The sequence below is a fragment of the Electrona antarctica genome, assembly GCF_951216825.1.
Source record: "Electrona antarctica genome assembly, chromosome: 18".
Taxonomy (NCBI): domain Eukaryota; kingdom Metazoa; phylum Chordata; class Actinopteri; order Myctophiformes; family Myctophidae; genus Electrona; species Electrona antarctica.
The window spans coordinates 45,736,451-45,757,817 of NC_136799.1; the positions used below are offsets into that span (position 1 = coordinate 45,736,451).

Sequence of the window (21,367 nt, forward strand, 5' to 3'; positions counted from 1 at the left end):
GAGGGGGACTCGGGTACAATTTTCCTAGCAGAGATTGATATCACAGACGAAGTGATAAGGTGATATTGGCTAGTTTTTTTTCGGTTCCGAGATTGTGATTGCGACGTATTTTCACACTGTATCAACAGAGTATTAGTTGTTTATTCTAAACAAAAGAGGGCAACTGTTGTGATATTAGCCCATGCACAGTACATCTTAGTCTATGTACTTGAACTTGAGATACAGTGTACTTGATATGTATTGTGTACTGCCGGTACTGTAGCATTCTTTATAGATAGGCTACGAGAGACATCTAGGCGACAGCAAGGTCAGCCTTGCTGCAGTAGGCACGTTCTTCTGTCTCATATCTTATTGTTACGTCATTATGATCCAGCACTATATATGTTTCATGTTTGTGTAATAAACTTTGTGAACCTTAGCATGATACTGTCTCGTGTCTCGTTAATTTGTTCTCCTGGGTACCCGCCGGCCGCCGCCGCAGTCGCCGTACCAAGTAATACTTCAACAGGATTGTCACACACCACCCAGCCTGCACACACTACCTGTCTGTCAACCCAGACGAGGGTCCCGTATTTATATTACAACAATCATTTGACCCATTTAGGCCTGACCTCTATTTTCACGATTTTTCAAAAATAGCAGACCTACAAGCTTGTAGCGCGCCACTCTGTATTTTTCAATAGCTAAATTATAACACAATGTAAAACACCAAAAGGGGTTCCCGCCCAAAATGGGTTAACTGTCCTTTTGCGCAGATCACGCAAACCTCAGCAAAAAGAAAAGGACAATATCGATGGCCTCCAACTGTACTTAATTAGTATTAGAACTGGCCCTCTGGTATATTGCACGGACCACCATAATACTACAAGTCCGACAATGCACTGCGAGTGCATTGTCACATATCACATACTATGAAAGCAGTGATGGTGAGGATCATAGAACAGGAAACTGAGATTAATAATAATCCATTTTCAGTTTTAAATGCATTTACTTGTTTGCTGTTTGCCTGGAACGACTGCGGTGCCCGTGTGTTGAAACACAGTCCGGCCCTCGACTTGTACCAATTTCTTTATTTTGGCCCACTGTGTATTTGAGTTTCACATCCCTGAATTAAAGGATTTACCGACAAATGCACCACGCCACGTCTTGGAGGACCACAACATACCACTAGATGGAGCCCCTCCTGGGGGGTTTATGCACTGGTTCTTGTTGATCTAAATGAGGCCAAGCAGTCAACCCATTTTAATGATCTAAATGAGGCCGATGGGGTTGTCAGCAAACAGTCAACCCATTTTAATGATCTAAATGAGGCCTATATGGGGTTGTCAGCAAACAGTCAACCCACTTCAAATGAACCACAAAACTGGTGTCAAGTCAGACGATCATGAGCATTTCACTTCCTTTCTGTGGATTTCAAAATAAACGCGTCGGTGTGGCTGCTAGAGGGTGATACGTCTGTGTGTGTCTGTCTGTCTGTCTGTCTGTCTGTCTGTCTGTCTGTCTGTCTGTCTGTCTGTCTGTCTGTCTGTCTGTCTGTCTGTCTGTCTGTCTGTCCACGGCTAATCATGCAAAACACTGCAACGATCAGTGCCAAATGTCTTGCCAGTATAGGCCAATTGGGAATTAAACTCCCGAATATAACTTGTAACATGATCTGTTGACCTAAATTCTATTTAGAAAGGTTACACCGGAAGTCAAGCGCTTATGCTGGGCTGACTTGACGCGGTACTAGGCTATTCGATCCCATGACACAGGTCAAATGGACAACATCGGCTGCCGAGCACTTGATGAACCGGCCGTTCATTGCATAACCCCCCCCCCCCCCCTCCCCACCCCACCCCAATCACGATCATGCTGTGACATCTGGCCTCTGCCAGATGTCACAGCATGGCAGCGACTGCAGAGGCTTCAGAAGGGAACATCTAATCAATGGCATGCATTGACTCTGTGAGCACGCGATGGAAACCTAATTAAAGCGCCCGCGGGCGGCGCGCCCGGTGCAGCCAATCACCTCGGCTCTCAAATCAACCCTGCGTTATTGCTCTTTTACTCCATAGAGTGGCTGGGTTTATGCATGGGCATGCATTCAGTTGAGCACGTTTATTTTTTATCTCAGTACCGTACATTCAAATAAGTGCATGGCACAGCGTATAGAAGTAGCGAGGCTGTTGTTTCACGTGAAAGTTCGCAATAGTGATTGTTCACAGATTGATTTGGAGCCTATAATGCTCTTCGTCAGGTCCTGGCGAAGAGCCTTGGGCTCGGAACGCTGTCGTCAAAATCAATTGGAGAATGTGAGCCGCTACGATCTTTTCTTCACAGTCCCTCGCACACTTAAATACAATCTTGTCGACTCTTTGGGGATTATTTAAAACGCCCGTACACTATTTTATGAAATCTTTTTTTTTATTTAATTTTAATTTTTTGCTTTCGCCTTTATTTTATATTTTTGAGTGGTGTAAACCACTCCAACAACTGGCTTTGTACCCGTGTCTGTTCGTACCAAAAAAATCACACCCGTGTGAACTGAGTGGTGTAAGGTTGATTCAGCTGGAGTTTTTGTCCGATGTGAGGTATTATATAAGTTAAGGTATTATATAGCCTGATCAGCTCTGATCTGACGTAATGAAATCACACCCGGATGTGATTTCACAACTGGCTTTTTTTGTGCAGAAAAAATGACCACGGTTGCTACGGTCATCCAGTTCACCCGGGTGTGATTTAATTACGTCAGAAATTATTTTGAACATAGCAACCATGCTCATTTTTTTCTGCACACAAAAGCCAGTTGTAGGAGTGGTTTACACCACTCAAAAAGCGATGTACCCGTGTCTGTCCGTACCAAAAAATCACACCCGTGTGAACTGAGTGGTGTAAGGTTTTATATAGCATGATCAGATGTGGTCTGACGTAATGTCTGACGTAATGAAATAAGGTAAGGTATTATGTAGCCTGATCAGCTCTGATCTGACGTAATGAAATCACACCCGGATGTGATTTCACAACTGGCTGTTTTTGCGCAGAGAAAATGACCACGGTTGCTACGGTCATCCAGTTCACCCGGGTGTGATTTAATTACGTCAGAAATTATTTTGAACATAGCAACCATGCTCATTTTTTTCTGCACACAAAAGCCAGTTGTAGGAGTGGTTTACACCACTCAAAAAAATGAGCACGGTTGCTATGGTTAGTATGTGACGTCACTATATAAGACCTTACACCACTCAGTTCACACGGGTGTGATTTTTTATAGAGGGACAGACAGGAAATGGGGAGGCTGACAGGAAATGGGGAGAGAGATGGGGGGTGACATGCAGTAAAGGCCGCCGGGATCGGGAGTCGAGCCCGCGGCACACTGCCAGACTTGGGCTACCGGCCAAGGTGCCTGGACCGCTGAGCCACGGCCCAGGCCTCATGCATTAAATCTGCTTCGGTGAGGTTTTTCGGCACCTCTCACAGCTGGGGAATGAGTGGGAACAATTAGTGGGTTAACTCCGCCCCCAACCAGCCCCCCCACTAGATGACCTGTAATCTAGACTGGGAGCAAATCACTGCTGATCCAGTCTGGGCCTCGAGCGGATACAGGAAAAAAAAGTGTGTGTGTGTTTGTGTGTGTGTGTGTGTGTGTGTGTGTGTGTGTGTGTGTGTGCGTGCGTGCGTGCGTGCGTGCGTGCGTGCGTGCGTGCGCGCACGAGAGAGAGACGATCAGAGCACTGAGCACGCAATTAGACTATCCACAGGTGCTGCGGCAATCTTTGTGACGTGATTGAGATCAATGAACAGAAAATGCTCGTAACACTGCATCGATATTGACGCGACGCCTCGCTTCAGCCACCACGTGCCATGAGTGTCAGACATGACAGGGCCGACACGTTTGTATTATTACATTAAAGTGTGGGTTTCTGGGAGGTGCAGCCGTCAGCAGTGGAGACTGGCGTTCAGATTCAGATCCTTCACGGTAGGAGAATGAGACTAGGAGAGCTAGGAGAATGAGACTCGCAGGACACTGCCAGAGGCACCAAGAGCTCCCAGCCAGCAGACTGGTGCTGTGGGACGTCCCACACTAACATATGTGGATGTACTCAAGAAAGATGCAGGAGTGCAAAGCACCAACGAGCTGGCCGGATGTATGGAGGATGACTGGAGGCGACGATGGAGGGCTCGTCTGAGGACGACCTAGAGATGGTGCATCCGGCTGGGCCGGGTGCTCCGACGAACATAATAAGCTCTAATAGGGGTGTCCAAACTTTTCTCAACGAGGGCCATATTAGAAAATATTTAAACACCCGAGGTGTTACCGATGACACTAATTAAGGCTCTGTTCCATTTAGTGTAGGCTACAGTGGTTCTCAAACACACTCGGAGTTACACATCCGTACCCCGGGGCCATGTGGAACCCACTCAAGGACACTTTGAGACCCACTGGTGTAGCGGAGTGTTTCCAGTGAGCCAACACACACAATAGAGAGTATGCGCATGCTTAAAGTGAATGGCACATCGAGTGGCAAATTGAGTGGCAAAGCAACAGGCAAAGTGAGTTTAACATCGTTTAATGTTGTTTAATGCAATCAGATATGACTTTTCTGTTTGGATGTATGGGCTGTCAAGGCCAGAAAGTAGTTTTTTGCCACTCAGTAGGCGTTCCTGCATAACTCCCTGGTTTGATGATGATGTCACGCGCATACTAGGGGTGGGACGATATGGGTTCCTCACGATACGATATATATCGCGATATTAGGCCCTCGATAACGATAATATCACGATATTCGATATATTGCGATATTTGCGATATATTGATATATTGTATGAAATTTCATCAACGATATATCACGATATCTGCAACTACAAAATACTTGGAACTGAAAAAATGCAGCATTTTGTATTCCCACAAAGCGGTTTGGAGACTTTGGACAAATCACCATCCAGTAATTCAGTACTTCTGGTTGCTGTGGAATCTGAGTGGGATTTGCTCCTTTTCTAAACATGTTGTTCATCACTTCATTATGAACATTTCAAATTTAAAAAAAAAAGTAAAAAAAAAAAAAGGTTTATTTTTTTCTCGATATCGATATTTTAATAATCAATATCGATTATTTATTGCGGGAGGACGTATCGATATATATCGCCATATCGATATTTCAGCACACCCCTAGCGCATACCCTCTATAGCAGCACCCTGACTCTGTTTGACCAGAATGGAACAGAGCCTTCATGGGCCTTCATCGGTAACACCTGGAAAGGAAGTAGGGAAGCTTGACTGAGGGGCTGCCATTGGGGATTTTTTTTTTGTCGGTTTCGTTTTTTCACGTCATATGATATGAAAGCAGGGAATCATAGCTTCAAAGCTTAATGTCATGCAGAGAAACAGCGAGTTGAGAAAACAGGCCTGAAAGGTTCACTTCTGTGGACACATTACACATGTTTAAGCATTTATATCATATTTACATGTCAATTACAGCTCTGACATGTATTGCAGACATGCTCTAGTATGTGAAGAGTCTGCCTGTGCTATTAACTCATTTTGGGAAAAAAAATAATTAAAAAGCAGTTTTCCCAAGTTCTTCCCAAAATGGCTGCTGCGCACGACGCACGGAGCCTCTTGGCCGCGTTTGGGTCAAGACAGTGAGAGCGTTCTTCTTTGTCACTGCACACTAGTAGTGACTCCTACGGGGTGGTAGTGACTCCTACGGGGTGGTAGGGACTCCTACGGGGTGGAGTTGGTAGTGACTCCTGCGGGGTGCAGGTAGTGACTCCTGTGGGGTGCAGGTAGTGACTCCTGTGGGGTGGTAGTGACTCCTGCGGGGTGCAGGTAGTGACTCCTGTGGGGTGGTAGTGACTCCTACGGGGTGGTAGTACTACGGGGTGGTAGTGACTCCTACGGGGTGGTAGTGACTCCTACGGGGTGGTAGTGACTCCTACGGGGTGGTAGTACTACGGGGTGGTAGTGACTCCTACGGGGTGGTAGTGACTCCTACGGGGTGGTAGGGACTCCTACGGGGTGGAGTTGGTAGTGACTCCTGCGGGGTGCAGGTAGTGACTCCTGTGGGGTGGTAGTGACTCCTGCGGGGTGCAGGTAGTGACTCCTGCGGGGTGCAGGTAGTGACTCCTGTGGGGTGGTAGTGACTCCTACGGGGTGGTAGTACTACGGGGTGGTAGTGACTCCTACGGGGTGGTAGTGACTCCTACGGGGTGGTAGGGACTCCTACGGGGTGGAGTTGGTAGTGACTCCTGCGGGGTGCAGGTAGTGACTCCTGTGGGGTGGTAGTGACTCCTACGGGGTGGTAGTGACTCCTACGGGGTGGAGTTGGTAGTGACTCCTGCGGGGTGCAGGTAGTGACTCCTGTGGTGTGGTAGTGACTCCTACGGGGTGGTAGTACTACGGGGTGGTAGTGACTCCTACGGGGTGCAGGTAGTGACTCCTGCGGGGTGCAGGTAGTGACTCCTGTGGTGTGGTAGTGACTCCTACGGGGTGGTAGTACTACGGGGTGGTAGTGACTCCTACGGGGTGGTAGTGACTCCTACGGGGTGGTACCTGGTCACCAGGGAGCCCGGCACTCGCTACGCCCTCCGTGGTACACACACACACACACACACACACCAATCACAGAACGATAGAGCAGGCCACCCATCCAGCAACCATTGCAAGGCACCGAACCTGCTCGTCGGGGGGGGGAGCAGTTTGGAGTTCACTGTCTTGCTCAAAGACACGCGGCAATCCTTGCTCTACCTCCTGAGCCACTCATTCCCTCCCAATACTACTACTACAAACTGTGGGGATAGGTCACTGAGCTGTCGTGGGTTGGATTAAAAGCAGACCGGCGGAGACATACGGTAGCTGTTTAAATAAGGTGTATTTCTACCAAAAGTCCCCCCCCCCCCCCCCCCCCAGCAAATTAGTTGGGTTACATCTATTATGTTAAGGCCACTGTCCAGTTGTCCTGTTTTATTGACAGGGTTATTGAGGGCCCTGGTTTGGGTGGGCTGGCACTGCTGGTGCAAAGGAAAGGAGGGGGGGGGGGGGGGGGGGTGTTGGGTGGACCAATTGCCTGGCAAGATGTGCCATGGGGCATGTTGTCCGTCCTGTCAGTGGGAGAATCAATGTCCACATCCTGCATGCAACAAACACCACGAGAGAGCAGTCCCGTCCGTCGCTCCAACCCGTGGCACACTGGACAAAGAATCAGCGACAACAGCAAGGGGGATGCATGGGATTGGTGTTTATTTTGACTGGTGCAATGGGACTTAATTCCACCCCCGGATCTCTCCATGGGGTAATCTGACTCTCTGCAGGGTTTGCTCCTATACTCGGATTTAAACATGATACACGGCACCAACAAAGACAACGGGAACCCGTACCATTGATATGTAAGTGGTTTGTCTTTTTTGTTGCGTTTAGCTATACACAAATGTGACCCTAGGTTGACTTATAGGGCTGTCATCGTGCGTGCAGCCTTCAGGAGAAAAACTGCTTTTTAATAATTATTTTGTATCCAAAATGAGTTAATAGCACAGGCAGACTATTCACATACTAGAGCATACATGGGCAACTGGCGGCTCGGGGGCCACATCATCGGCCCTCACCATCACGTAATGCGGCCCTCAGGTTAATATCTGAACATTGATATATTATTGATTTCAGCTAATTACTAGTATTACAATGTTATTGTCTTCTCTTTTTTATGTCCAATGTATTTGTATTTAATTCATAAAGTTAACATAACTATAACTAAATGCATTTGAAATTCAAAAGAAAAATGTAACTTCAGGATTCCAATTCAAAAATGGCAAAAAAATTATAATCAGGATTTCAATTCAAATATAGCAAAAATAGCTGATCTACAAGCTCAAAACGCATCGCACTGTGATGCGTTTTGAGCTTGTAGATCGGCTATTTTTGCTACGACAGTGATATGCAATGTGGACCTCTGGAGTGAGTGTGGACATATTGTGGCCCTCTCTATCGTCAAAGTTGCCCACCCCTGTACTAGAGCATGTCTGAAATAAGTGTCAGAGCTGAAATTGATATGTAAATATGAAATAAATGCTTAAACATGTAGCTAGGTGTAATGTACGTGTCCACAGAAGTGAACCTTTCAGGCCTGTTTTCTCAACTCGCTGTTTCTCTGCAAGACATTACTCTATAAGCTTTGAAGCTTTGAAGTTCCAAATACATGAAAGCATTTGGAACATGAGCAGGCAACAGCTAACCTTACTCCGCCAGATGGGGCAGCAGAGAGTACGGGTTCCCCCCTCCTGCTCCCATCTGGGAACTCTCAGGCAGACTTGATGCCCGGCCACAAAACGGCCTGGCCAATCAGCAGCAGCTTCTAGCAGCTTCTAGCAGCAGCTTCTAGCTTCTAGCTGCTGCTGTGACATTGAAACTAACGTGTGCAATGCACAGTTGACATGTTTATGGATTGATTGATTAGAAGTAGAATGGTGCGAATTGCACTTTTCAAACTCTGTTTTTTAATTGGTATCTAGTATTAGAGAAGACCAATGCTCTGTCTGGGCTCCATATAGAGAAGACCAATGCTCTATGTCTGGGCTCCATATAGAGAAGACCAATGCTCTATGTCTGGGCTCCATATAGAGAAGACCAATGCTCTATGTCTGGGCTCCATATAGAGAAGACCAATGCTCTGTGTCTGGGCTCCATATAGAGAAGACCAATGCTCTGTGTCTGGGCTCCATATAGAGAAGACCAATGCTCTATGTCTGGGCTCCATATAGAGAAGACCAATGCTCTATGTCTGGGCTCCATATAGAGAAGACCAATGCTCTATGTCTGGGCTCCATATAGAGAAGACCAATGCTCTATGTCTGGGCTCCATATAGAGAAGACCAATGCTCTGTGTCTGGGCTCCATATAGAGAAGACCAATGCTCTGTGTCTGGGCTCCATATAGAGAAGACCAATGCTCTATGTCTGGGCTCCATATAGAGAAGACCAATGCTCTATGTCTGGGCTCCATATAGAGAAGACCAATGCTCTATGTCTGGGCTCCATATAGAGAAGACCAATGCTCTATGTCTGGGCTCCATATAGAGAAGACCAATGCTCTATGTCTGGGCTCCATATAGAGAAGACCAATGCTCTATGTCTGGGCTCCATATAGAGAAGACCAATGCTCTGTGTCTGGGCTCCATATAGAGAAGACCAATGCTCTATGTCTGGGCTCCATATAGAGAAGACCAATGCTCTATGTCTGGGCTCCATATAGAGAAGACCAATGCTCTATGTCTGGGCTCCATATAGAGAAGACCAATGCTCTATGTCTGGGCTCCATATAGAGAAGACCAATGCTCTATGTCTGGGCTCCATATAACCATCACTGAAACTGATTCACTTGAATTCAACAGTACGAAATCTGCTACTGTAACCAATTCACCATTTTGTCAGCCTTCTGATTGGTCACTGACTGACTAACCGCAGCAGGCTCTTTCTGCCTGGTTCCTCCCTGGTTCCACCGTGTTTATGTTGAATTTGCTAAAACTCTCCAACATTTTTGGAAAAGAAAACTAAAAACCAACATGATATGTTTATTTTTTTATTTTTTTTAAAGATATTCTTTTTGCGGCTTACGCCTTTTATTGGTTTTTGAAGGGACAGACAGTAGGCTGACAGGAAACGGGAGAGAGATGGGGGAAGACATGCAGTAAAGGCCGTGTCGGGCTCGGGAGTCGAACCCGCGGCACACTGCGACTGGATTACCAGTCGGGTGCCCAGACGGTTACGCCACCGCCTGGGCACATGATATGTTTATTGACAGGGTTATTCAGTATTTAAGTCCGACGTCATTTTGTAGTGCTACGTTACGTCCGGGTCCAAGTGGCACCAGCTCCCGTCCGCATCTCATTGTAAATAGAATATCTAAACGCGTGAATCTTTTTACAATGACGTTATTTTTCAGAAAGGAAGCCATTGAGGATTAAAATGGGTCTTAATGCTTCCAACTTCCAAGTGTCCATGACAAAAATAAATATGATGTGGAGACAATAAAGACTATTATTATCATTATTATTGAAGGTGGTAACAGTCCATTTGCTCAGTAAAATATTTCGGGGGCATATTTAGAATGTGTGCAGGGTTGAGTATGTTGAATCTGTTTGCATTAATGAGGATTTAGTTGACACAATGAAATAAAATGGCGATAGTATTCAGTGTGGGGCAGACGGCCTGTCACAGCCAGATTTGGGAGAGCAGCACAGCTTTGTTGTTGCGAGGAAAGCGGTAAAATTAGACTTTCGTGGTTGTTTTCGTCTCAGATTTAGTCCGACGGAGCGTCACAGTATAACTCTATGGGGACACAAAAGCAACACAAAAGTAGGACCCGGAAGTATCTCAGGAGGGGGCGCTCACGTCACAGCTAAAATACTGAATTGAGGGCCCTGATTTGGGTGGGCTGGCACTGCTGGTGCAAAGGAAAGGAGGGGGGGGGGGGGGGGTGTTGGGTGGACCAATTGCCTGGTCACCACGCTGCACCTGATGTTCCTTTTCACTGACACCAAGTTTAAAATAAGAATTGAGTGCACAGAATATCAATACGAAGCAAAAGAAAAACACCTTATTTCAATGGTAGTGGATGGAGAGAAAGGATTTTTGTCCAACCACGAAACGGCAACCAATGGGTGCGAAGAGGGGCACAACCACGGGGCGGGACTTGACAAAGGGTGAATTGGGTGACATTGAAATAAAGTACATTGCAGCTGCCGGATGTTGATTACCATTTTGCAACCGTATATAAGATTGAGGGTGTTGTGTATTTGTGAGTTGAACGGATAGATGTAGAGTTGTGACTCCTGACTCCGCCAGATGGTGACAGTAGAGAGTACACAGGTCGTCGTCGTCCCCCCGCCCCCCCCCCCCCCCCTTTACTTTGTAGTTTGTAAAAATGGACTCAAGTTAGATCAAGTTCTTGGCCACCACTATTAGGCTAGGGGCAGTGGTCCTCCACCAGTGATCCGGGGACCACCAGTGGTCCTTGAGGGGGGTTCCAGGTGGTCCCCAGGTTGGTATAACCAAATGAACCCTTATAGATCTTTAACTCCTGAGTGTGAAATGAAACCAAATGGACCCGTACGTAAACATCTGCAATAAATCATTTACAATAAAAAAAAGTCTACACAATTAGAGAATGTAAAATAATTGTTATTTTGATCAATTTGGGAACTGGGACTTGGGTCGCGGGGGGTAACAGATCCAACAGAGATGTCCAGTCGTCCCTTTCCTTCTCCTATTATAGTACATCAATACAGCATGAACGGTCACACAATATTCTTTCAGTTTTAGGTCTGAGAGGCTATGGGCTCCATTTTCGTCACCGCTAAACCCCTTATCCCTAAACTTCTTTGCCCTTTTTTTTTTTACTATTTTGCAAAACATTTTTGAATAGTTAAAATAGCCAGTCTACAAGCTCACAACGTGTCAATTTAGATTGGCTGGTTGAACTATTCAAAAATGTTTTTCAAAATAGTAAAAAAAGGCAAAGAAGTTTAGGGATAAGGGGTTTAGCGGTAACGAAAATGGAGCCCAAGATCTCATCAAATGGTGGTCCACTGTGCCTAGTAGGGGAGAGCCGCCACGGTTGTAACGCGTCATGGTTGTAACATGCACGTTATCTCTTGATTGGTCAATGCCATCATGACGCCATCGCGTCAGTATGTGTACAGCAACGTACTCTACGTGCCCAGGAAGTTTGAAGTGTTTACCTTCATCCTACGGGGAATTATTGGCGAAAAACTGACTTTTCTCAAAATGCGTAACTACAATTTTTTTCTTTGATGTTGGTGAATACAAATCCACATGGATGTCTTCATGCTTATGTTCTTCATTAGTTTGCATCGTGTTTAGATTTTACGGGGGCCAGTTTCGAATTGCAGCCATCCGTAGGTGCCCTTTGAGAGCGGTTTTGAAGGAGTCAAGGGGATTCGCATGTCTTATGAGACTGTTGGTAGGGGCGTTCCACATTTTGGTAGCGAAAATAATTTAGTCCCTTGTTTGTGCCGAATCTGGGTTGTACATGGTTCGTTGCACTCCCTCTGGTGTTGTGGGTGTGGACTTCGTTAACATTAAGGAAGTATCTAGACAGGTACATGGGTATCTTGGTGGAGTATCGAATCTTGTGGACCAGACCCATTGCAAGATGCTGTACTCTGTCGTCGACCCTAAGCCATTCCAGTCTGTCAAAGTGGGCAGGGGTGAGGTGGGTTCGGGGGGTGAGGCCAAGTAGGAGCCTGACCAGTTTGTTTTGGGAAGTCTGGAGCCTAGTTTTAAGGGCCTTTGAGGTGCTGTGGTACCAGGAGGTGCATGCACAGGGCTCCTGTTAAGGTCTTCAAGGTGTTTTTGTTGACCAGTGAGGAGATCCTGTAAAGGAATCTTGTTCTTTGGTTGACTTTTTTGATTACGTTGGTGGCCATTTTATCACCGGAAAGATTAGCCTCCAGGATGGAACCTAGGTAGGTAATTTCATCTTTACGTGTGATAACATTGTCACCCACTCTAATCAAGAAGCCATTTGCCTTGCTGAGATTACTATTAGATCCAAAGAGAATGGATTCAGTTTTTTTTTCTACCGAGTTCAGAGCTGAGGGCATTTTCAACCTGCAGTTTGTCCCTGTCCGAGACCAGCAGTGCCGAGTCATCTGCGAACAGGAACAAGTTGCAGTCACAAGCTGAAGTCATGTCGTTTACATATATTAGGAACAGTAGAGGCCCTCAATTTCAATAGCATCAAGTTGGTCAGGGTGTCTTGTCTGTTCAGCAGGGAGATGAACTGATAGGAGTATCGTTTTCCTCTGCATGCATACATTGCCTCCTCCTGGTCAAACTCCTCACCGTCGGGTGCATCGGGAGAGACACCCACATAAGACGTGACCATAATGTGACCAAAATTCTCGTTTTTTCATGTCATGTGAAAGCAGGGAATCATAGCTTCAACTCACGTTTTATCAAAACCATGGAGTTATTCAGCATTTTAGTCCGGCTGTATACAAGAAGTGAACGGCACTGCGGATGCGCAGAACCGGCCTAGGATCGCTGAAGAAGGAAAGGCCAAGCCAAAAAAATAAAAAAATAAATCAGCGATCCGGTTTGATATCAATAATAAAGCTTATCTGACGTAACGTTCCACCTATAGCGGTTGCCGAGCAGTTAATTTGGGTCCATATGGTTTAATTTTACGCTCTCAAGAGTAGAGAAGAATTGTCATATAAGACTAAATTTGTCAGAAAAGAGGAAAGAGATGTTTTGTCACGGGTGCTTCTGTGTTTATCCCTACTAACAACAACACTACAGGTTTAAGGCAGCGGTGCTGACAGATAGATTTGTAGCTGCTGCTACAGCAGGATCTGTCTTGAGAGATAACTTGGTATAGCTGCTGTGGCAACCATGAATGTCAGGTGAAATCAAAGCACAGGAACTAAGTCTTTACCTGTGTGTGTGTGTGTGTGTGTGTGTGTGTGTGTGTGTGTGTGTGTGTGTGTGTGTGTGTGTGTGTGTCTGTCTGTCTGTCTGTCTGTGTGTGTGTGTGTGTGTGTGCGTGCGTGCGTGCGTGCGTATGCGTTTCTTTCGCAGACCGGAAGGCATGTGGCGGCAGTGAAGAGTCCCGGCAGTCCCGGCAGCTCGCTGACCATGGGCGACTGGAAACTATTGGCCAGCATCCTGGACGAGGTCCACGCCCACTCCACCGCCGTGGGCAAGATCTGGCTCACCGTCCTCTTCGTCTTCCGCATGCTGGTGCTGGCCGTGGCCGCCGAGGACGTGTGGGAGGACGAGCAGGCCCAGTTCGTCTGCAACACGGAGCAGCCGGGCTGCAAGGCCGTGTGCTACGACCGCGCCTTCCCCATCTCCCTCGTGCGCTTCTGGATGCTCCAGGTTAGGGGATATTATTTATTAACCCATTTTGGGGGGCGGGAACCCGGTGTTTTTCTTTTTTTTTTTTAATGTTTTTTTTGTGGCTTTCGCCTTTATTTTATATTTTTTATGGAGGGACAGACAGTGGGCTGACAGGAAATGGGGGGGGGGGGGGGGGGGGACGACGACATGCAGTAAAGGCCGCCGGGATCGGGAGTCGAGCCCGCGGCACACTGCCAGACTGGATTACCAGCCAACGTGCCTGGACCACTGAGCCATGGCCCAGGACAGAACCCGGTGTTTTAAAGCATTATGTTGTGCTTTAGCTGTTGAAAAAATAGCAGATCTACAAGCTCATAGCGTGGCACCAAGGGCCGCGCTACGAGCTTGTAGGTCTGCTATTTTTTTAAATATCGTGAACATGTAGTGCAAATCTTTGAATATATATTATTACAGAGTGAACGTTTTAACTCAAATCTTTGATTCTTGGGGGAGGTCCCTGGAACCGCCACGGGGCGGCAGTGAATTAGAGTGGCCGGATGGTAACCGCAAGGTCACCAGTTCGAACCCGGGCTCCCCCAGAGTTAGTGTCGAAGTGTCCTTGAGCAAGACACTGAACTGCTCCTGATGTGCTGGTTGTTTGCCTTGCATGGTTTCCGCTGGCATCAGTGTATGAATGTGTGTGTGAATGGGTGAATGTAATGCACAATCTCTGTAAAGCGCCTTGGATAAAGGCGCTATATAAATGCACAATTTTACCATTTAACAACATATTTTCATATGGGGGGTCGGCAGCCAATTACATGTAATTGCTGGGGGTCCTTGACATGAAATATTGAGAACCACTGACAAAAATTGTCACGATTTAGACTTATAAGACATTTGTATAGAATCGTCCTCGCGGGTCTAAATTGTGTTAATGCATCAATGTATAATTCCCATCCCTATATCCTCCAGGTGGTGTTCGTGTCGGCGCCCTCGCTCTTCTACATCGGCCACGCGCTCTACCGCATCCGCCGCCTGGAGAAGGGCCGGCGCCGGCAGCGCGCACGCCTCCGCGAGGAGATGGGCGAGACGGAGGACGGCGCGGCGGCAGCGGCAGCAGCGTGGGCACCGACAGAGGAGGAGGAGGAGCGGCGGCGGAAGATGGAGCGCGAGCTGCGGCGGCTCCGCGACTCCTCCTCCTCCTCGCGGCGGCGCGTGAAGAGGGCGCCGCTGCGGGGCTCCCTGCTCCGCACGTACGTGCTCCACATCCTGACGCGCTCCGCGGTGGAGGTGTGCTTCCTCCTGGGGCAGTGCGCGCTCTACGGCGTGCGCGTGGAGCCGCTGTACCGCTGCGGCCGGCCGCCGTGCCCCAACGTGGTGGACTGCTACGTCTCGCGGCCCACCGAGAAGACCGTCTTCATGGCGTTCATGGTGGCCATCGCCGGCGTGTCGCTCCTCCTCAACGCGCTGGAGATAGCGCACCTGGGCGCCAGGAAGATCCGACGGACGCTCGGCGGCGGCGGCGGCGGGGAGGAGGAGGCGTGCCTCGAGGACGAGGACCGCGGTCTGGTGAGCGAGCCCGTCGCCGCGAACGAGCCGCGCATCGCGCCGCAGCAGCGCCTCCCCTGCGCGACGAGCCGCACGTCGCGGCAGCAGCACGCGACCGCGACTCAAACGGTCCCCAAAGTGACTCCGCCGAACGCGAGGCCTCCTCGTCGTCGTAGCCCTGCAGAGGTCAAACCCCGTGACCTGCACGAGGAATCATCGAGTCTCAGCTCAGCTCATTCCGCGCCGGGCACTCTGCAGCCGGGGGAGTCCCTGCAGCGACAAAACAGCCCGCCCGGCGGCAAAACGCCCGCCGCTGACGGCCCCCCGCAGGGCCGCGAGAGTCGGCAGCTTCCGTTGTCCGACGGCGGGAAAGGGAATCCCAAGAGCCTCGGCGCTCCTCCTCGCGGCAAGCCGCCTTGCAGCGGGAACCATCTCCAGCCGCCCCGCTCCGTGAAGGCTCTGCTGTCCGGCACCACCGTGGTCCACAGGCCCGGCGTCGTGGTAAGAGCTATAGCCCACTGAGCAATAGTCGGCTTTTAGACGGCTAAATTGTCGCCTATAAGAAATTGGGGAAAATTAGTCATCATAAAAATAACGTTGTTTCAACGTCTATTTATTGACGGTCTAAAACTAGCCTGGCTAATCAAGATCTTAAATAGCCTATAGACCGTCGTTTGAACGTCTAATCTAAGCCTAGACTGCTAAAAAACGTTCATGTTTAGACTATTTTTGCCCCATTTTTTAGACGGCCATTTAGAAAACTGGGGTGAAAATAGTCTAAAAACGAAAGTTTTTTTAGCAGTCTAGGCTTAGATTAGATGTTGAAAAAACGTTGTTTCAACGTCGATATATAGACGGTCTACATTTAGACCTTGATTAGCCTGGCTAATCAAGGTCTAAATGTAGACCGTCTATATATCGACGTTGAAACTACGTTTTTTAGCCGAGTTTTTTAGCCATTTAGACTACAAAAATGCTCAGTGGGAGAGGAGGTGAACGAACTCCTGGAGGGACTTTCACTGGTGCTAGTGTTGTTTTCGTCGACTAAAACTGAGAGAAAACAATTATAATGTTCGTCGACCACCCTTTTGTCACTGACGAAAACTGAATGGAAACGAAATGAAAACTAAGCTATGACTAAAACTATCAGACTAAATGATATATTGACAATTTCGTCAACCAATAAAAACTACACTAAAATGTTAGGAAGGGACTAGTGGACAATTAATAACAAGAGATCCAGAATAAGTCATTTTACACTTGGTTGCCTGCTGAAAATAGCCGATCTACAAGCTCACAACTACGAGTTGTGAGCTTGTAAATCAGCTATTTTCAGCAAGTGTCAAATCAGCCATTACGACGGCATCAAGGCCGCAAACTACATTTCAGTCGACTAAATCAACTGTAGATTTAGTCGACTAAAATTGTATCTTATTTAGTCGACCAAAACTAGACGAACACAAAAAGAAATACGTTCCAGGTGACTATACAAGAGACTTATATTGCGACTAAAACTAAAATCAAAATGTGCTATGTCAAAATCAACAGTGCTCACTGGGGAGTGGTGGGAGTGGTCTCCTCTTCCCCAACGCCAGGAAGAAGAGCAGCTTCCTGCAGGCCAGAGTGCCGTGCGAGAGCATGCTGTCCACCATGAGTGGCTCCTCCTCCTCCAGCAGCGACGACTCCCTCCACAGCTCCGAGGGCTCCGACGAGCTGGGCTCTCTGCACGGGGACACCATGCACACCATGGCGCCCCCCGCAGGCCGCAGGATGTCCATGGTGAAAATATATACACTCAAGATTGTTTCCTTCACTTTGTTAAATAAGATTTAAACATGGTTGGCTCATAGCAAAGCCAGTGTTGTTTTCGTCGGCTGTAAAACTAGGACGAAAAATGTTCGTCGACTACCTTTTTTCTAGGGATGCACCGAAAGGGAAATTCTTGGCCGAAACCGAATACCGAATATAGGAAACAGTTGGCTGAATACCGAATATGATTAATATTATATATCTTTTGTCCTACCATTGCTGTCATGGCCGTACCTTAAAGCTACCTGATTTATGGCAAAAGACATGATTATGGCATAACTTAACTTAAATAATATTCACTATTATGGGTCCATAAAACATTTATTCAGCGCTTTTGAATGCATTCATTGCATACACTATTCGGTGATATATTTTCGGCCTATTCGGGCCGAAACCGAATAGGCCGAAAATGCATTTTTAGCCATTTTCGGCCAAATATTCCGTGGGGAGGGCTTTCAGTCTGAATAATGAAGTGAAGTGTCAGGCTATAGGAGTCACATGGTTTAACCAAACATTGATGGGCAGAGAACACAGCCATCAAACACAAATGTTTGGTCAAACCATGTGACTCCCATTGGAAATGCATTATGGCGGCCATCAAACACAGATACTGTACGTGTGTGTGTGTGTATGAGGTTAGGCCCCATACACACAGGACACATGTTCTGTGTCTTGTCTGTGTTTAATGGCTGCCACAATGCATTTCCAATGGAAGTCACATGGTTTTGACCAAACATCGTTGTTTGATGTGGGGGAGGGGAGCAGAACACAGCCATCAAACAAATATGCATTGGAACGGCCATCAAACACGGACAAGACACCAGACAGACACAAGGGGCTCCATTTTCGTCACCCTTATCCCTAAACTTCTCTGCCTTTTTTTTTTGTTTTCTATTTTGAAAAATATTTTTGAATAGTTCATCTAGCCAATCTACATTGACACGTTGTGAGCTTGTAGACTGGCCATTGTAACTATTCAAAAATGTTTTGCAAAATAGTAAAAAAAAAAAAAAAAAAAAGGCAAAAAAGTTTAGGGATAAGGGGTTTAGCGGTGACGAAAATGGAGCCCAAGATGTCTGATATTTGTGAGTTCAACCTGGAGTGTACATTGCAACACATTCTCACTCCTGCATCCTCCGAGTTATGGGGGTCCTTGAAACTTTGTTTGACTCAGCATTATTCTGTGTTGTTGATTTCAGAGTGTTTTCCTGGACATCTCCTCCATAATGAAGAAGTGATGAGAAGAGGTCAACTTCAAGACCAGCGTGGCAAAGCCCCAGACCTGGGTCTGGGTCTGTGGTTCTGGTCCAGAGGACTGTGGTTCTGCTCCAGAGGACTGTGGTTCTGCTCAAGAGGACTGTGGTTCTGGTCCAGAGGACTGTGGTTCTGGTCCAGCTGCAGAGTAGCACCTCTGGGGACCACAGGGATGAGCACACAGGGACCTTCAGGGCTCCTTAGGCGGGTGTTCCTATGATGGACGTTGGTGTCTCAGCCAGGCCCTGTACACACATAGGCCTCATTCACACCTAAGACACACGCAAGACACACTTGTGTCCCGTGTCTTCTGTGTGTCAATGGCCGCCTCGATGCATTTCCAATGGGAGTCACGTGGTTTGACCAAACACTTGTGTTTGATTGCCCCCTCCCCCCATCGAACACAAGTGTTTGGTCAAACCACGTGACTTCCGTTGGAAAAGCATTGGAGGCGCGGCCATGAAAGACGGACGGAACAGAGCATCACGTTCGTCTAATATGTGTGAATGAATGCAGGCCTGGGGTATATATATATGGAGGTCCGTGAAATGAGAGCGTTTCAGAGCCAATGCTGCAGTTGACACAGTATCAGTGATACGGCCAACAGCATTGATCTGCCCCGCACACATCACATGGCAGGGCCATTGATCGGGGCAGGGGGACACTGTCGATCCTCAATGTCGATACATTTTGGATCCGCAAGCACCTTAAAACGGCCACGACGTTTTAAAACAAAAAAACTGTGTGACTTACCGTGGATATAGACGTGGGGAGAACGTTCTGTTGGAGGTTTTGGATGAACGCTGGAACTGTTTGAGTGGTGCAAACCACTCCAACAACCAGCTTTGTTTGTATCCGTGTTTGTGTGTACCTGTACGTGGGGCCCAAAAGAATGAGCATGGTTACTATGGTCACTGACATTACGTCAGACCACAGCTGATCAGGCTATATAAGACCTTGCACCACTCAGTTCACACGGGTGTGATTTTTTCAGAACGAATGCCTATGGATCACGGAATGAAGATGCTGCGACGACGGCATGAACCGTAGAAATATAATTTGTACCGTGGCTCTGCGGGAGGTGTGTGTGTGTGTATGTGCGATTGTGCGTGCGTGGGCGCGGAGCTAATCTCACAAACCGCCATGGGAATAGGCACATTTCTTGTGCACAATGTAAGATAACTTATAATAGTACTGTAGCTCTATGATTTCTTTTTTCACGTGTTTTATACTTTTTGAAAATAATTTTGAAATAATTTAAATAATTTTGAAATAATTTTATAACGATGAATGACAATGGTGCTCGGACCCGGTGGAAACCCTGCCACGTGACGTCATTGACGATTGGCTGCATGAAATCATGGTGTACATGAATCACTTAAAACCCCATACGTCGCAGAGTGGAGTCCCTCAGAGCTCTATACTAGTGTATTTTCAGTGTTTTTGCCTTACATTAGCAACCCATATAGACCTGAGACCAGATTCTACAAAATGTCTTCTAAAATCACGACAGTTTTCTGAAAAAAAAACCTGTTTCTATATCAGCGGTGCTCAAACTATTTAATGTCCAGGACCCACAGAATTATCTGTATTTGGCCCGCCGACACCCATCTGAAAATATGTTGTTCCATGGACCCCCAGAAGCAAAGATTTGAGTTAAAAGCGTTTGAAGGAATGTATTCAAAGATTTGCGCCACATTTTCATGATTTAAAAAAAAAATAGCAGGTCTACGAGCTCCGAGTGCCGTGCCTATAATGAGCTTCTAAGCTAAAGTTTTAAATAATGGTTAAAGTGGTTAAAAGCTAAGGCGACACAGATGCGTCCTCAGGTCTACGAGCTCACACTATACGGCGCGCTGTGAGCTTGACGATCGGCTATTTCCGGCAACGTTTTTTTTTCTCCCAGAATACAGACGCTGGGGTTTAAGTGCTCTTTTTCTAAGGTGAAGACTTGTATAGGAATTCTGTATTTGTAGTAAATAGTAATTGAAGAATGAATGTGGTGGTGGAACTATACGTTAATTTCTATTATATTCAAATGAAATGCTTCAAACATTTTGTAAATGGATGACAAAAAAACACTTGCTGTAGAATTGTCTCATGCTTTTTGTTTTTAATTTTAACAGAATTTTGCCTAGACAAAGTGTCGACTTTCTTTTTTAAATCTTTTCTTTCAAATCATTTGCATATCAAATGAACGGAAACACGACATGTTGCACAATATGTACAAAATAATAAAAAAAACAGGCAATTCGAACATTCAAATGTTAAAAAAAAAAGTTGAACCTGCCGATAACAGTCATGTATAGGTACTCCAAAAGAGGGACACGTAAAAAAAATGGCTCACCAGAAAAAGATCTACAAATACAATGATAATAATAACCACTTGTCCATGTAAAAAGTTATAAACGACAACCACTGGAAAAATGTCAACATGTCTATAATACAGTCCTTACCAAAAAAAAAAAAAAAAACGAAGAGGTATGCTGAATTGTCCAGGTAGATATGTGTTAAAAAAAAGAGTCTGCTCTCCTTTAAAAAATGTGGTTCAACGAGCCGCTTCTCAGCGTTGGGGTCCAGGGAGGGACCGCCACGGTTTCCAAAAAAAATGGACCTGTATGGGTCTGTAATTAACTCGGAGAGTGTGTATACTGTAAATGGATCCAAATGGACCCGTACACTCTCAGAGTTAAATATACAAAAAAGTATTTTCCAGCATATAAGTTCAGTGATTTCACAAACTTAAAAAAAAAAAAAAAAGTATTACAAGGATTACCCCCGGTTTGATATGCATTATTAGGCTACAGACCACCCCTATTTGACGCTTTCGTCTCTGGACTGCACTGTTCAATCCTCAGAGTCCATGTATCACTGAGAGTGTACATCCGTATCAGTGTCCATGTAACACTGAGAGTGT

The 21,367-nt window shown here is 46.6% G+C and overlaps 1 protein-coding gene across 1 annotated transcript; it reads left to right on the plus strand.

Annotated features, from left to right (window-relative positions):
* Window positions 1–13,632: 13,632 nt before the first annotated feature.
* LOC306941930 (uncharacterized protein) lies at window positions 13,633–18,434 on the plus strand (the record flags this gene model as incomplete). The annotated part of the gene is made up of 4 exons (XM_079527568.1): window positions 13,633–13,875; window positions 14,812–15,888; window positions 16,936–17,166; window positions 18,396–18,434. 4 exons carry the CDS (start codon window positions 13,633–13,635, stop codon window positions 18,432–18,434), a joined length of 1,590 nt encoding a protein of 529 aa, XP_079383694.1.
* Between the last annotated feature and the right edge of the window lie 2,933 nt (window positions 18,435–21,367).